The 17,800-nt window shown below is 45.2% G+C and overlaps 1 protein-coding gene across 1 annotated transcript in view; it reads left to right on the top strand.

The window, feature by feature from the left end:
- SEMA3C (semaphorin 3C) overlaps window positions 1–17,234 on the top strand; it is a 247,418-nt gene extending 230,184 nt beyond the window's left edge. Inside the window, exons 16-18 of the mRNA XM_084811075.1 lie at window positions 3,052–3,119; window positions 7,893–8,023; window positions 13,927–17,234. Coding sequence (XP_084667201.1) covers window positions 3,052–3,119; window positions 7,893–8,023; window positions 13,927–14,340 — 613 coding nt within the window. The 3' untranslated portion in view covers window positions 14,341–17,234. The remainder of the gene's footprint in view (window positions 1–3,051; window positions 3,120–7,892; window positions 8,024–13,926) is intronic.
- Window positions 17,235–17,800: the final 566 nt, after the last annotated feature.

Below are 17,800 nucleotides of genomic sequence, written 5' to 3'. Positions count from 1 at the left end.
CAGGAACAAAAAGTCATTTTCAGAGCTTAAAGCAACCTTCCCCAACCTGGTGGTCCCCAGATGTTTTGGGCTATAACTTCCAGCATTCCTGATCACTGCCCATGCAGGCTGGAGCTGATGGGTATTGAAATCCAAAACATATGGAGAGCACCAGGTTGGGGAGCACTGATCTAAAGCATGCCCTCTGACTATCAGCTGTATGCTAACAGATTTTGCCAACCTTTCCCAACCTTGTGCCCTCTAGATGTGTTGGCCTACAATTCCCAGCTCCCATGGCTGGCTAGGGGATGCTGGGAGTTGTACAACTCATCACAAGGACAACCAGTTGGGGAAGACTGGAGCGTACTGATATCTCTTTGGAGCAAAGAGCATAAACACTCTTCTTGTCCCCTTGTGTCGAAAGAGTTCCATATACAAAAACCTGAGTTTCACTGAACCAGCCCAATATCCCAGCTTAATTTTGGCCTGCCAGCCTGACTGTCTGGAACCAGCTCCCAAGACCTGAGATCCTTCCTGTTCATGATACTTGACGTCTTCCAACTGGAAATTCTAACACTTTTCTGCAGTAGGCTTGCAAAACATGTTGCCCACAAACATAGCCCCTAGGCTAGCCACATACTGTGGCCTTCCAGGTACTTCTCTCTCTCTCTCTCTCACACACACACACACACACAAACACACACACAACGTAGCATTTGCAATCACAAGCAGCAAAAAACCGACAGCAAGACAACAAGATTTCACAAGCCTCTGCCAGGCAATCATCCATCATATGGTATGCAACATGTGTGCTCTTAATACTGAGCCAAGACTATTTCTTTATCACGGCCTAGCCTGAAACGAGCAAAAATAGGATTTGTGCCATAAGTCCCTAGTTTTTAACAATGTGATTGACAATAACTGATTGCATTCATCAAGACTATATTCTTTTCTGTGCCAGTATTTGGAGACCAGATCAATACAGCATTGCTTAATACAGAGCAGTATGGTCTGTTCTGAGATGGTTTAGGAAACTAAGGCACAGTAATACCATAGTTTCCTGCATTACTATAGTTACCATAATTCCCTGTGGTTCTGAGGTGCTCTGGTGTTCTGGGATAAGACAAGACTTCACCACTGCATGGCATATGTAGCAAATGCAAGTTTCAGAATGTCATTCCAACTGCCAGGTGTTGCACAGGTGTGAGCCGAATCCATCTAAACATCTAGAAACACCTGTGGATTAATATATCCATCATCTTGGCAAAAGAATAAGTCATCTTCTTGAGATATATGTATTTTAATCCTGTCCTTTTTATAGTGGGGGGGAAAATAAATGCATACAAAATGAGGTCTGGTTTTCATATGTTTAGGAAATAAGTTGTTCCTTTTATCTATAAAAAACAGATTATGATCGAGAAAACATCCGTAACAGGAGCCAAGTCAAGTCTCAAAATCTAGACAGAAGTAGTAACTCTTTTCTACAGACTGAGTTTGCCCAGCCTTGTTATTTCGTTGCCCTTTGGATTCCTACTAAATTTTGTTCCTAAAACAGGACCTTGAGGTATCTGAACATGTCCTTGTTTTCAAAACACACCCACGACACATCTCCCTTAACCAAAAGTTTCTACTTCTCAGTTCTTTACCAGGCTTATAGGCTCCTTGAAAATGTCTACTGCATTCACGACATGTCTGAAAGTATTAAACAAGCAATTCTAGAATTCACAGGAACATCTCACTTTTGGTGCCTATGATTTGTCTTGAGAAGATCAAAACACCCCAGTAAATTTTGGACAGTCATATTAAAGATCAAGGGGTCACATGCTGAAAATGTTCTTCTTCAACAATTTGCTTTTAAGATAAGGCAGGCAGGCAAAGAAAACAAAATATAATTGCCAAATAGCTTAATTAATTAATTAATTAATTAATTGCTATTGCATACTGTATTTTTATACCACAAAGCCTCTTCAAAGCAGTTTACAAGATAGCGGCATAAAACATTTAAAATAATAGCAACAGTAAAAAATTATAAAATAAAAATGGGCAGCAGACCAGAACATCAAGGTCTTTAAATCCCATTTAAAAACCATCAAGAAGGGAGCCACACACGTATCCTGTGGTAGGGTATTCCACCAGGATGGGGCCACCACAGAAAAGGCCTTATCTCTTGCACCCACCAAACTAATAGATCTTACCAGAGGTGATGTGAGCTGGGTCTCCATGCCTGACATTTTAGGGTGTAGGTAGGGTCAGATAGGTGCAGGTGACCCTTCAGCTATTATGGGTTCCTCTGCCTACCCAGCAGCAACATCACAAATGTTTGTAGTTCTGTAAAGATGCTGAAAATTATTCTAGGGATCAACAGTTCTATCCATTCCAATTTTGACAGTTTTCTTAAGGGGACAGAGAAAGAGCGATGGCATTTCAAACGGTATGGGTTTGTAGATATTGCAATTCACTTCTATATAAAATAATATAATGTAATAAAATGGCATCAACTGTCCTATGCACCCTATGCAATTGTTTCATACGCAGTGGTCATTATATAATGTATGTAAAAGACTACAATAATGAAAGATGAGTACATCATCACACTATATGAATGTGTATGTAATGTAGAGAACAGAATATTGTTTCCAGGAGGAACTTGACTAACCTTTAGCCCTATAGCCCGCATGTAGCGCTGAACTGGGTATGGGCATGTGGGTGTGGGTGTAAGCCCTGCCCCCTGCATCCCTGCTTCCATCTAGGTCTTTGTATGTTGAGTGTGAAGGTCTGAAAAGGGGTCTGTAAGTGCATTCCGCTTAATGCGCTTACAGAGTTCCTGTTATCAGAACCCCTGATAAGGCAGAGTTCACAATCACAGGAACTCTGTAAGTGCATTCAGCTGAATGTGCTTACAGAAGGAAGCCAGGCATGCAGGGATCCGGTTTGATCCCTACACACGAGAAGGCACACACCTGAATAGTGCTCATATTGTTTCAGTTGCTAAGTAGCTTTTAAAATACATACTTTGTTTATTTTAAAGATTTTTTTTCAAGTTCATCTCTCCTCTTCCCCTCAATTTCTTAGGAGGAGTCGTAGGCAAGACGTGAGGCATGGAAATCCTATGACTCAATGCCGAGGATTTAACCTAAAAGGTACTTTGAGCTGAAAGTTGGTCGAGCAATAAAAATATGTGGTCATTCTTTCAAGTGAATCATACCATCCATGTGGTTTACTGGTAAAAACAGTAGAGCACCCATGCATTTTTAACATTCCTTCCTTCGTTTTTGTGAGCTGTGTTTGTCTGGGGGGATTCAGTTTGGAGCTCAAAAGAGAACCTAAAAAAAAAAATGAAAAATGAGCGGCCCGATTGCAAGATAAGCTGCGTCTGCAATAGTGGCTCAGCATGGCACTGCAGCATCGCAAACCAAGATGCATCCACGGCGAGCCACTTGGCGCATGACTGCTCTTGCTTTCTCGATTAACTGCATTGAGGACCAGGTTCATGGGTCATCTGGACCATTTGTCATGCAACCTCAAAGGAAGGTCCCTGCAACTGTAGACCAGGGTCCCATCTACATGGGAGGTTTTCTCCAATGCTGCTGTGCCTTAAAGTCATTAGGGACACATGACGTTGTGGCCAATCCACAGCCAACCAGCTGCATCCCTCTTGAAAAGCCACATTTTCTGAAAGTCCTTTTACTCCTTATTTTTTACTTAAAGCAGCTCCCAGGCTGTTCCCCCACAGTGTGCCCCATCTCTCTGCATTAAATCCTGGGCATGCCTCTGTGATGTGGCTGAGACCTGGCAGTGATGTGGTCAAGCGGTGGGGCCACTCCCTCCCCCTCTGCCCCACCACTCCCTCTTTTTCCCCATCTGCAGTAGGGCTGCTTTCACAATAAGTAGCCTCCTTTCCCCATTCATAGTATCATCAGTAGCCCTGTTTCACTCACAATAGTGGAGTAGCCAGTTTAGATGTTGTGCACAATAAAGAATACACCCGCAACTAAGGAATACACAGAGGTGGGAGGAGAAAGGGCGGCCAGAGCAAGGGAGCATAGACAGGGCTGAGAACATGCCTCCCCAGTCATGGCATCATGCTGGGTAGCCCCTTCAGAGTAATGCAGCAGTTTGCTTTCTCCATTCATAAATAGCAGCCTCTGATTCATTCATGTTCCCCCTTCAGAATAGTGTCCTGTGTGTGTGATTTTCCTGCATGTTTGTGGGGAGGAGGGTTCGTTCCGGTCGGGGAAGTGGAGGCAGCAGTAGCCCCCACTGCTGACTCCAGAGTGCTAGCAGAGGGAGGCAATTCCAGCCCTTTCCCTCTGTGCAGGACCTAGGTGCCTCCTGTCTGCCCGCCCATCGGTCTGTCTCCAGGCCTCGATATTGCTGGTTCACAATATTGTTGGTGGATGCGAAGTGGATGCTAGGGGGAGAGGTGTAGGGTAAACTATCCAACCTTCCTCATCTCTTTCATTAAACTTCCCTGAGCATGGAGAGGGGCAGGGAGCAAGCCCCTCTCATTGGCTGAGCAGCATCTATGGGGTTGATGATGTTCGGTTCTGCTAGTGGGACTCGGCCCATTCAACCACAAAGTAAGGTGGATTAAAGTGCTGTCGACCTGTGAAAAGTGGTTTTTAAGGTTGTGTTTACTCCACATTTTTTGCTTCGTGTGCTCCTGATGGACCAAAGCCAGTTTCATGAAAATCCTCATTAAACATGAAAGTGCTTCACATTTGGGAAGGCCACAGATCCAGCCCCGTGTAGCCAAACATTGGACACTGTAACTTAAGGAGAACATTGGCTTTCAAGCATGTGATGGCTTGCGTTCTTAGACTTTAGAGCGCCCTTCCCCAACCTGGTGCCTTGCAGGTGCTTTGGGACTTCAACTCCCATGAGCCCCAGCCAGCATGGTCAATGGTCAGGGATCCTGGAAGTTTTAGTTGAAAATATCTGGAGGGCACCAGGTTGGGTAAGGTGTTCTAGAAGATGCGAGGTCCGGCATTTTCCAGGGACCTAATAGTGGCACTCTTCTCAGTTCGTATGCACCATCCCTTGCAGTTCAAGGGCCCCCCAGATGGGGTTCTTGTCTGAGTCCCCCAAAATCCTGGCATGAGCACTGTGCAGAATCAAAGGTATCGACACATTTAAAGCAAGAGAACACTGCCAACAACAAACAGACAAACACAAAAATGAAAACAGTCATTCACTTCTATAGGGCGTCTCCTTCCACTTGTTTTTTTAATCATGACGTATACTCTGTATTTGATTCCAGGATTTAAGGTTACATAAGGCCATGGCATTTTGACTTCAGTGAGCAGAATTTCTGAAAACAGAATGCCAGGCACTCCACGTTTTCTACAAACATTCTCTTCACAGAGACAATTAGGACTGCTAGATTACTGTTGGCTTCCAAAATATTTATTTGTGGAAAAAAAATACGCATTTATTTTCTACAGTTGTGCGAAACGTTTGGTTATGAACATGTTCAGGGCAGAATGTCATCCTGCCTGCCCGCCCCCGAACCCCCTATGTCAACCTGTTTTAGTGCCCTTTCCAGCCCCTACTTGCGTCTGGTCCTTCAGTGGCTTCTGTGTTAGAGCATTTCCTAAACGATTCGAGTGGCTACAGCCAATCAGGGATGGAGTTGTATGTGTGAGGATGGCACAGCGCCATGGAGCTAATCAGATCTGAGCAACCAAAGGCACCTGCCTTCACATTGCCTCTCCTCGGTGGTGCCAGCCCGGGCGTGAAAGCGACTAGACCAGTCCTTCCCCACTTGTCAATGTCAGAGTCCTCGCATGCACTTGTGAATACATTTGCTCCCTTTCAAAGGCACTGGTGAAGAATCACCAGAAGGGGGCCCTTTTTGCTGCTGCTGAAATTTTTGCAAGTAGCCCTCCTCCTTTTAGATCGGCCTTTAAAAAAAAATTGTTCAGACTTCTGTGACTTGGTGCTCCCAAAAATATTGAGAAAGGACACAACTAATTAAGGGCGCAATCCTAGGCATATTGAGACAGAAAAAGGTCCTACAGCTCCCAGCATCCAACAGCCAGCATGGTAGCTAGGGAATGATGGGACTTTTTTCTATCTAAACATGCATAGGATTGCACCCCAAAGAACTTAGGTTTATGACTACCACGTATATGTGCACAGGATTGCATCCTAGAATGCAATGCTCTTTTCACATGTGATAGCCACTACGAATTCCATAAGACGTGAGGTCTATTATTATCCATTTTCATCAACAGCCTTATTGTTAGTATTCCTGCAAAACAAGGTCACACAGTAACATGGCAAGTAAATGGCCTGAGTCAAAGCATCTGCTTGTGAACACAGTAGGGATGTACGAAAGTCACTTACCTTTTCGAAGGGTGACATCTGCGGTGGGGGGGAGGCACTCCATCCCTCCCTCCGAAATTCTCTCCAGCCGGCTCCGCTCCACGGAGATTCCGTGGAGCCGCCGGCCGGGGCCACCCGCAGCCAGACATCTGGGCGCTGGGCAGCCTGCAGGGACGCAAATGGCGGCTGCCATAGCCACCGCCATTTGTGTCCCTGTATTTTGCCGTGATAGGCTACGTAAGTAATTTACATAGCCTATCACAGCAAAAACAAAACAAAACCAGAGAACGCAAATGGCAGCGGCTACAGCAGCCGCCATTTGCGTTCCCTTTTTTTTGGCCATTTTAGCCTACGTAAATATTTACATAGGCTATTACAGCAAAAAAAAAAAGGGGGGGACACAAATGGCGTAGTGGCCACTATTTGCATTCCTTTTTTTTTTTTTTTCTGTAATAGCCTGCGTAAATATTTACATAGGCTAAAACGGCAAAAAAAAAAGGCTGCCATTTGCGTTCGCTGTTTTTTTTTTTCCCGTGATGGGCTACGTAAATACTTATGTAGCCTATCATGGCCTCCACAGGGACGCAAATGACATCCCTGCGTTAGCCGTGATAGGCTACGTAATTATTTACGTAGGCTATCACAGCTATAATGAGGAAGCGAATGGCGGCTGCAGACGCGGACGCCATTCGCAAGTCAGCGCAGACAGCAGCAGGTAAGTGCTCCGTTTCGTGTGCCTTTCATGGGGTGGGGGGGTGGGGGGCTTTGTTCCGCCATGAATTTCAGGAGGCCTAATGCACTGGTATTCGGCCTCACCGAGATCTGTGGTGGAATTCTCTGACATCCCTAGAACACAGATGTTACTTATATCTAATGATGTTGCACCGCTATAAATCTTGTAATCCTGTACAGGCATAGAATTCTTCCTAACTATGATTAGAGACTGGGAATGTGCCACTGGCTCACAGCACATCCATCACCTCCTCTCCCTATGGTTTGCTTTAATTATGGTGCAGCATAAGAACTGTATTAGAGCTAACCATGGTTAAAGCAAACCAGACCATGATTTGGCATGGGTTTTCAATTCATTGCTGCAGGTAATCCTGGTTTGCTTTAACCATGGTTACACCAATATGGATAAAGGCCCAGGAAAACCAGGTTCAAGCTTACTGGCAGACTGTGGGTCAGTCACTCCTTCTCAGCCTAACCTATCTTCCAAGCTGGTTATGAGGATAAAATGGGTGGCGGGGGGGAGAAGTACCTTGATCGAGCTCCTTGGGGGAAAACTGGGATAAAAATGTAATCAATTAATAGTACAAATAAGTGGTGAGAGCAAATCATAAAAGAAAGGGTGAAGTTTTCTGCAAGAGGGGAGGAAAGAGCGTGTGAGGCCATAGACTAAAGTTATACTTTCCGCAAATATTTCCAGTTTAAGTATTTGCCCTGTATTGCTTGATCTTTAGTATTATCAGCCTGCGATCATCCTGATTTCTGTCGTAAATCATCTACTTACCCATTCTGTACTGTGCTTCCAAGTCAGGAGGAGTGGAAACACCCATTCTTATCTGGCCTCTTTCACATTCTAGGTTACCGAAATGCAGCTGAGGTCATTCAGTATGGAGTCAAGAATAACACCACCTTCCTTGAGTGTACACCCAAATCTCCCCAGGCTTCTGTTAAATGGCTCTTACAGAAAGATAAAGACAGAAGGAAAGAGGTGAGTCATCTCAGTCGGAAGCACTGAGTCATCCATGGGGAGAAGATGCGTTTAAACACTGCATGACAGTGTGCGGGGACGGGCAAACAGGAGTCATTCGCAGTCTCCGAACTCAGCTTTGAAGCTTGGATCGCTGTGCTCCTCTGTTCATTTGAGAACAGGAAAAGTGTGTCTTTTCAGTGGGGAAAATTAACATTTAACAAGTGAAAGTGTGCACTTTCCCCCCGAGACTAAAATGTGATCATTACAAAACCGAAAGGGAGGGTGCTGTATGGACAAAACATCCCAAGGGGGAAAAATCCAACAGCACCTCTGAGTATGGGCTGTAATGATTATTTATTTATTCATTTATTTATTATTAATTTTATTTATTTATTTATTTATTTATTTATTATGCAGATCTCTAAAATACTCGTGGACTATAAAGATATTTATTATGCAGATTTCTCAAATGAGTTTAAAATGCGTTTTAAAATGAATTTGCAGACTTGTGTTTTTGGTTTTTTTTTCAAGATGTGATAGGCTACGTAAAGATTTACGTAGCCTATCATGGCTGGGTAAAAAAAAAAAAAAAACGCGTACGCAAATGGCGGCGGCTATGGCCACCACCATTTGCGTTCCTTATTTTTGGTGTCTTAGTCTACGTAAATATTTATGTAGACTAAGACGGCGAAAATAAGGGGAACGCAAATAGCGTAGTGGGCACTATTTGCGTCCCTTTTTGATTCGCCATTTTAGCCTACGTAAATATTTACTTACTTAAATAAGACGACGAAAAATAAGGAATGCAAATGGCGGCGGCCATAGCCACTGCCATTTGCTTACGCTTTTTTTTTTTTTTTTTACCCAGCCATGATAGGCTACGTAAAACTTTACGTAGCCTATCACGTCTTGAAAAAAAAACTAAAAACACAAGTCCGCAAATGGCGGCGGCTTTTAAACACATTTTTAAACGCATCTTAAATGCATTTTAGAAATCTGCATAATAAATATCTTTATAGTCCATGAGTATTTTAGAGATCTGCATAAGTAAATAAATAAATAAAAATAATAATAATAATAAATAAATAAATGAATAAATAAATAATCATTACAGCCGCCATTTGCGTACGTGGTTTTTTTGTTGTTGCTTTGTTTTTTTACCCAGAGCCCTCCGCGGCCGGAAATCTGGCTGCAGACGGCTCTGGCCTGGGCCTGGCCGGCTGCCCCGCGGAGCCGCCGCTGAGCACAGCCGGCCATCGAGGATTCTGGGGGGGAAGAACGGAGCGCCTCCCCCCCGTCGAGGATTCCAGGGGGTGGGAAAGAACGCCTCCCCCCCACCATAAACATAATCCGCGGAAAGATAAGTACATTTCGTACATCCCTAATAGATTGCAGATAATGAGCTATCACATTACCCCATTGTGTTCCACTGGAGTTCCCTCCGTGGAAAGACTTACAGTGGCAAGAAGAGGAGCGAGATCAATGAAAGTTAATGGAAGACTCAGATACGGGGAGAAGGAGGGGGAAAGGGGAGGGGGGAAAGGAAGCACGAAAAAAAGAGAGTCGTCGTTAGGGTTGGCGGAGAATTTATCTCCGAATCTTCGGGGGGCCGAGCGCCAACGTGTTCAGCCCCCCGAACAAATTTCGCGGAGAAATTCTCCTCACCCGCACCCCACACCCCCCCTGGGACGGGACTTACCTTTGCCGAATGACCCTCCTGGCGGCGGGTACCGGCGGCGGTTCGTCAGGTCTTCGTCAGGGGCGGGGGCGGTAGCCGATCTTTCGACCGGCTGCCGCCGCCGCCATTCCAATAAAAAAAAGAAAAAAAATGCCCCCGTGATACGCTACATGACGATTAACGTAGCCTATCACAGCTAGATTTGCGAAGTCAGCCGTGATAGGCTACGTTAATCGTCACGTAGCCTATCACGGGTAACTTAAAAAAAAAAAAAAAAGCGTGTACGGATAATGGCGGCCCCCATAGGGAGCCGCCATTCCGGTTCCTTATTTAGTCGCTGTAGTCTACGTAAAGATTACGTAGAGTACGGCGAAAATAAGGGCAACGCTATTTGCGTTGCCCTTATTTTCGCCGTAGTCTACGTAAAGATTGACGTAGACTACAGCGACCAAATAGGGAACGCGAATGGCGGCTCCCTATGGGGGCCTCCATTTGCGTACGCGCTTTTTTTTTTTAAAGTCACCCGTGATAGGCTACGTGACGATTTACGTAGCCTATCATGGCTGACTTTGCAGATCTAGCCGTGATAGGCTACGTTAATCGTCACGTAGCCTATCACGGGGGCGTTTGTTTGTTTGTTTTTAACTTTTAATTTCGCGGCTGGGCGAGGCGAGGCGCCTCCTCCCCGGCCTGAATTTCAGCCGGGCGAGGCGGGAAGCCTTCCCCCCGGCCTGAATTTCGGCCGGGCGAGGCGGGAAGCCTCCCCCCCCCGGCCTGAACTTCGGGGGGAGAGCAGGGAAGCGCCTCCCCCCCACCGCGAAAAGCTGCGAGACCAGGTAAGTGGGTTTCGTGCACCCCTAGTCGTCGTGATCCTGCATTTAAAATGGAAGCAGAAAGCCCCGTTTTAAATGCAGGACTTTGGGGTGGTGTAGAGATGCCCCATGTGAGGAGCCAGGTGGCAACTGTTCTTCCAGATCAGTGAACATAGATTCTCACCGCAGAATGAGCCCTATGCCTGCATGCTCTACAAACAGGAGTGGGCAACACACAGCCCGTAGGCCGCATGCAGCCCCCACTGGCCTTTTTTGCATCCGCACCCTACACTCCATCTTCACCTCTGCTGTACTATCGCAGCAGCAAAATAAGGGCTATTTTGAACCAAGATCGTCCCTTCCTCTCCCCACTATTTGTATGGTGTAGAATTTTGGCGGCAAGCTACTACTTTTGCCTTTCAAATGGAGGCTGTTTTTCCTTGCCGCCACTACTGTATCACCACATTTTGTCAATGGGGCAGGGGGGGCAGCCCCCAGTGAGACTTGGGTGGGATGTGGCTAGGGATGTCAGAGAAATCCGCTGCGGATTCAAATGAGGCCAGATTGTTTGGAATCTGGCCTCAGGAATCCGCAGCAGATCGGGAGGACTGGAGACAGAACGGCACTCGGCTGCTTCTTGCCAGCCACAGCCGTTCGCCTCCTCCCTGCCGATCACCATCTCTTTTTTTTTTCAATGGTGATCGGCGGGATGTGCCCACAGACTTAGATGCGAACAGAGCCATGAATCTTGTGTCTACGTCTATGCGTCCACAGGCTTATATGCAAGATTCACGGCTTTATTTTGTGTATAAGTCTATGGGCACATCCTGCCGATTGCCATTTAAAAAAAAAATGGTGATTGGCAGGATGTGCTCATAGATTTCTATGCAAAATAGAGCCACAAATCTTGCGTATAAGCCTATGGATGCATAGACGTAGATGCAAGGTTCATGGCTCTATTGCGGCTAGCCTATCGCGTGAAAAAACAGGGACACAAGTGGCGTAGTGGATGCCATTTGCAGCCGTAAAGCTGTTAGATTAACCTAAATGCAGCTGTAAATGGCTGCATTTAGGTTAACCTAACAGCTTTACGGCCGCAAATGGCATAGTGGACGGAGTTAGCCCAGCAATACATAGTGCATGGAGTTAGCCCAGCGATATGGCACGGCAATGGCGGCTGGCCGTATCGCCAATGATGCAGACCTGGCAGCCGACTCCACAGGATTGCCATGGAGCGGAGCTGGCCTGGACGGATTCCAGGGGGAGGCACGGATCGCCTCCCCCCAAGGGCGGATTCCCACCCAGACCAGCAGGTAGGGAATCCGCCCATCCCTAATGTTGGAGCCTTAATTCTTTTAAAATTTGCAGCTCACACCTGAAGTTGGATCATTAATCCAATGCAAGTAACTGTATCTTTAATGCATTTTACTCACACAGAGAGCAGATCCAAGGTGTAGGAGATGTTCTCCTGAGAATAACAATTCTGAGCAAGATAAGCACTTTTAATCCTCATGGAAGTGTTTTAAGCATGTGCTTACCATTACTATTTTTATTTTTATTTAGTAAATTATTAGATGCCTTTCTATAAAAAAAGGCTCAAGGTATCTTGCAGCAGGGGCTAAAACATACAAAAAAAGTTAAAACAATTTTAAACAGTTAAAATAAATTTAAAATGCCATGGCCCAGTAAAACAACTAAATTAAGAAGCCCATCATATGCTGTGAAATGCCTGGGAGTAGAAGAAAGTCTTAACCTTGTGCCAAAAAAATAACAGTGTTGGCACTAGGTGCTTCTCACTGGAGAGAGCTTTCCACAATTGGGGGCCATCATCGAGAAGGCTCTATCCTTTGTTGCCGCCCTCCAAACCTCTCTCAGAGGAGGCACTCAGAGGAGGGCCTCAGATGTTGATTGTAGTGTGTAACTCTATTCCACTGAAATCACTGAGGATTTAAAAGCTATTAACTTCAACTGGATCACTCTGTACTCAGTATGAAGATTGCCAGAAGAGCAGTGTCTCCTGTGCTTCAAACGTGCTGCCAGTCTGCGAAAGAAACACCAGGCATAACATTCAGGAGTGCAACAGAGGAGATATGTCTGAGGAGCAGAGGGAGAAGATGATACGGGAAGCTTTTGTAGCAAGGAATTAGTCTGAACTAAAAATACTCACAGCAAGAAGAATTTCTCTGAGTGTGGTGTAATCACATTTTCCATTCCTGTCCTCTCCAAAGTTCTCACATTTCAGTTCTCTAATGTGCAGTGCAATTGTGTATAGGAGGCCAGCCTTCTTTAAGTGAAACAAAAAGGAAAATTATTTATATTTACAAATCTCAGGCAGTTCCTCTGCAGGAGAAAATGCTCTTCTTTTGAATACTAGTGACCATATCTGAATAACAGAAAGCACTGCACCCAAACCATGAAAGGATTAAAGGGAGTCAAAGACACTGGTTTACTTTACTGGGTGTGCTTTTGTCCACTGAATAAAATTCTAGCCCTTGAAAATTAATAGCTGATGCTGGCTGTTGAAAGTACTAACTGAAATCACACAGTATTAGGGCCATCTCACACTTTGAGGTGTACACGTAAGATGTTTTAGTTAATTTCTCTCTGCCCATTACAAAATCAGCAGATAAAATGAATAAGTATGTGAAAAAAGCAAGCGAGGGAGTAAGGTGCTCAGGTTTGTGGGTAGCTAGTGGTTCACTACAGTGAAGAACGGAAAGCCTGAATCGTCTTTTTTTTAAGTTCCTCTTCTCCCTGCCAGCAGAAACGTAGCAACTGAAGTATGTAAATAGTGAGGAGAATAGGTAAACAACTGAGTAAAGGTGTAAAGCAGGTAACTAAGAAGTATTTTGGGGTGGCATCCATCCTCCATTTTTGTTGCTTATCCCAGGGGTGTTGAACCACCACAGATTGGGACCCCAGCTGTGCCAGGTTTGACCCCTTACCCTGGGGTTCTGCACCCCTGGCTTATCTCAAAGAGCAGAAAAAGTAGCTTGCTGGTTTAGGCCTGATCCCCTTCACTAGGGCTGGTACCAATGGGGTAGAGTATCAGTGAGGTTGTGGCTTCAACTCCCATGTTTTGCCTAGCTGAGGGAGACATGAACCCTATACTTGCACCCCCACTCTTCCAGTTTCCCCTGCCAAGCACAGAAGTATGTCCACACTCACACAAAAATGTGCCCCAAACCACAATGGTGGATGTATGAATGAAAAGAAAATTATTCATTTATGATATTTTAACCTTTTCTTCAAGGCTGTTGAACATCCTACTACATTCTAAGACAGTTGTTTGTGGCTGGTGGAATGAAATCGCCTGGCTTAGAATGTGATTCTTATTGAAAACTAAATCCACAAATAACTTTTAGCACTCTTGCCATATTCGTTGTTCCGGCCTGTGGTATAAGAACGCATGTTGTCTGTGTTGCTTCCAGGTCAAACTTAACGAAAGAATCATAGCAACTGAACAAGGGCTCTTAATTCGCTCCGTTCAGGAAGCAGACCGGGGACTTTACCACTGCATTGCGACAGAAAACAGCTTCAAGCAAACCATAGCAAAGGTTAACTTCAAGGTGTTAGATTCTGACATGGTGGCCTTCATGACTGAAAAGTGGTCCCCGTGGACCTGGGCTAGTTCACTCCAGGCTTTGCAGTTTCATCCGAAGGACTTGGCTGGATCTTTCAGCCATTCAGAACTGCAGATGATTAATCAATACTGCAAAGACACAAGACAGCTGGGGCAGCAGGCCGAAGATTCCCAGAAGATGAGAGGGGATTACAGCAAGTTAAAGGCCCTCATCAACAGCAGGAAAAGTAGGAACCGAAGAAATCAGTTGCCTGGATCGTAAAGTTTTGTCTTGGCGCATCAAACTTTTCTTTATCTTTTGTTTTTCTTTTGGTGGTATCCTCCTTCAAGGGATTTTTTTGTTTTCCTGCTGAGAGCATAGAAAAGCATTAGTAAAGCAAGCCTGGTAAAAGAAAAAAAGATGCAACCTATCTAAGCTTAAGAGGAAAAAGAAAACACCAGATCCAAAGAGATTTCATTTGTGAAGTGCCCACTGACACCAGACAGATCCTTACTTTTAACTATGAAAGCCAGATTATTTGCCTTAACCCAGATTCCTGAGTGATGTTTAGATGTCTTTTCCGGAGAAGGAAAATTGAAATGGATGCACTGACTCTCCCATGAGAATTATGCAAGGTGGGAAGGAAAAGACAGAGTTTGAATTAGGAGGACGTGTCAGTTGGGGTGGTAGATTCTACAGACATATCTTCTATCCATTTTAAATATATGATTATCTCTGTTTACGGTACATTACGTTGAAAAAGTAACAGTTGAGGCAAGCATTTAAAGATCATTTCCCATATTAGTATTAATGACACAGAAGTGCTTGAAATGTAACACAGGAGTAGTGATTATGGCTGCAGTCCTACATCGCCTGAAAATGTAGTGAGCTCTCAGTGAGGTTAGTTGCATATAACCATAACTCCCAACGCTTTTTGACATGGTTAGATCTCTGTGCATAAACAAGAAAACCAGGGGAAAGTCATTTGGGCCAAAGATTCAACCTGCTAAACAGCTGCAGATGTTCCTATGCTGTTTGGTGTAGCCATTTTTGCTTGGGAATCTGCCCTAGGAAACTAGTGAAGGAGACTGCAGGAGGAAAATAAGGGCATGGTCTTGCCAAAGTTTAACACTTCTACATCTCATTGATTTCAGGTAGCAGGGTTTTAAGCATGTACTTAACCCTTCCACTGAAATCAATGCGACTTTTAAAAGTGCTTAACTTCCGTTGTATTGTGCTCTGTATTTGTGCAGCACAAGACACAAGAACAGACCAAAACAAAAACAAAAACAAGGGGTCAAATGAAAGAGAAAAGTAACATGAAAAGAAATATTTGCTTGAATTTACCCTGAGTAAATCTCAGTTACTGTGTATAGACGCATTTATATCAATATGATCTGGAATTTTCAAATGTTGTCTATTCTGAAAGCAAGCCTAAAAACATGTATTGAAATTAGGAATGGCGCAGACGCCCGATTCCATCTGAGAATTTGGCAGAACCCCACCCTTCCCGCACTCCTGAGCCCTGCTAGCCAAGTCCCTGCCCCAGCTCACACCCTGCCCTTGCTCGTGAGCAGCCTGAACACACCCCAACAGCCTTGCCGAGTTCTGTGGTCACCATTTTTTGAAAAATAAAATGGCAATTGCAAAGATGTGCATATTTGCATATGCGTGAAAGTGCACATTTTTGCAAATGCTCATATTCGCACATATGCAAATATGAGCATTTGCAAAAATGTGCATTTCTGCACATATGCAAATGTGCACATTTGCAAAAATGCGCACTTTCGCATATATGCAAATTTGTGTATTTCTGTGATCGCTGCTTTATTTTTCAAAAAATGGCAACCACGGAATTCGACAAGGCTGCCGGTGTGAATGCGGGCCACTTGCCAAGTGTGGGAGGGGCTTGAGCGCAGTCCAGGGACCAGCAAGCAGGGGCTGGGGCTGGGCAGGCACCCAGAGAACCTGGACTGGGGTGGGTTCACACATCCCTAATTGAAATAATACCTCCCCAAATAGCTGAGGCTCCACAAGAATGGGTCTGAATTCTTATCAAAAATTATACAGATGGCGATAACGCAGATTCATTGCATTGCCCTTTCTTTTTGCATCAGTTGAATAGAGAGGTAAACATTATAGCCCTAAATGTATGGATAGTGTTGAGGGGATGTGCATCAGCCCCAATGTCCCTTTCCTCACAGACTTCACTCCCAACCTCTTACCAGAGGGGCACAAGAAGCAGCTATGCCAAAGAGACTCCAGTGTCTCTTAGTTATTGTGTTAAAGACACCTAAACTATGTACTATCCTAAAGGCATTTCCATTGAACTGAATCAATTGCATTAATGGTAACTATATGATTCCATAGGTAACCTATGTGATTCATTTGCTTATGCCACAATAAGCATTGTTGCCATTTCATTTGTGGTTGACCCCCCTCTGGACCAGGTCTAGCAGTATCGCGTGATCTGCAAGGAACGCTAATCCACAGTGTGGCTTTTTGAAACGTGGCTTGTCGTTGTGTCCGAACCTATTCCCACACAAACAATGGTTTGTTAGCCAGCTACAAATAGAGGGCACGGTTTGTTGCTGGCTTATGAAATCTGGCTTGCTTAAACCATGCCTTGTGTTGTCTAGACCCAGAACTGCAGCTTATCCATGGCTTATTTGTGTTGCTATCTGCCCTGAAAAAAAATTGCCCAGCATGAGCAGCTAAAAACAAAAACAACCTTAAGGCTGGCAGAACGGGCAGCAGAGAAACAACCTGAAATAGGGAAAACAAGCCGCTGTTTGTTCATTTGCAAGACAATACATGGCTAAAGCAACAAACCATGGTTAATGTGAACCGTGGCTTAATGTAATGTGTGAATGCAGCCAATGTCTAGTGCCCATGTGGTTTAGCATCCCACACAAAAAACTCCTGACCCCCCCCCATATGTGCAAACTATTCCGCCACGGATCTCGGGGAGGCCGAATGCCAGCGTATTCGGCCCCCCAAAATCGGTGGCGGAACGGTCTGCCACTCCCCCCCCCGGGACAAGACTTACCTGGGGCGGATCTTCCTGGTGGCGGCAGCTCCGGCAGTGGCTCCGGCAGCGGCTCCGGTGGCGGTTCGGCGGCAGCAGCTGCAGCGGCCGGTCTTCCAACCGGCTGCCGCCGCCGCCATTTCCAGTTAAAAAAAAAAAGAAGAAGAAGACGTGATAGGCTACGTAAAGATTTACGTAGCCTATCACGGCTAGGTTTAAAAAAAAATGTGATAGGTTACGTAAATATTTACGTAGCCTATCACGGCTGACTTAAAAAAACAACAACAACGTGCGTATGCAAATGGCGGCGGCCACGGCCACCGCCATTTGCATTCCTTATTTTGGCACGTCTTAGTCTACGTCAAGATTTACGTAGACTAAGACGGCGAAAATAAGGGGAACGCAAATACCGTAGATGCTACGCTATTTGCGTTCCCCTTATTTTCGCCATCTTAGTCTACGTACATCTTGATGTAGACTAAGACGTGCCAAAATAAGGAACACAAATGGCGGCGGCCATGGCCGCCGCCATTTGCGTATGCGCGTTGTTGTTGTTGTTTTAAGTCAGCCGTGATAGGCTACGTAAACATTTACGTAGCGTATCACGGCTGACTGCAGGTACGCAAACGGCGGTGGCTATGGCTGCCGCCATTTGCATCCCTGCTAGCCAGCGGCCGGATGTCTGGCCGCTGGCGGAGCTGGCCAGCGGCTCTG

This window comes from Heloderma suspectum, chromosome 7 (genome assembly GCF_057233095.1).
Source record: "Heloderma suspectum isolate Gila_16-S chromosome 7, 16-S_ref, whole genome shotgun sequence".
Lineage (NCBI taxonomy): Eukaryota > Metazoa > Chordata > Lepidosauria > Squamata > Helodermatidae > Heloderma > Heloderma suspectum.
Note: the sequence above shows the minus strand (reverse complement) of the source record. Positions and strands in the feature narration are given on the sequence as shown.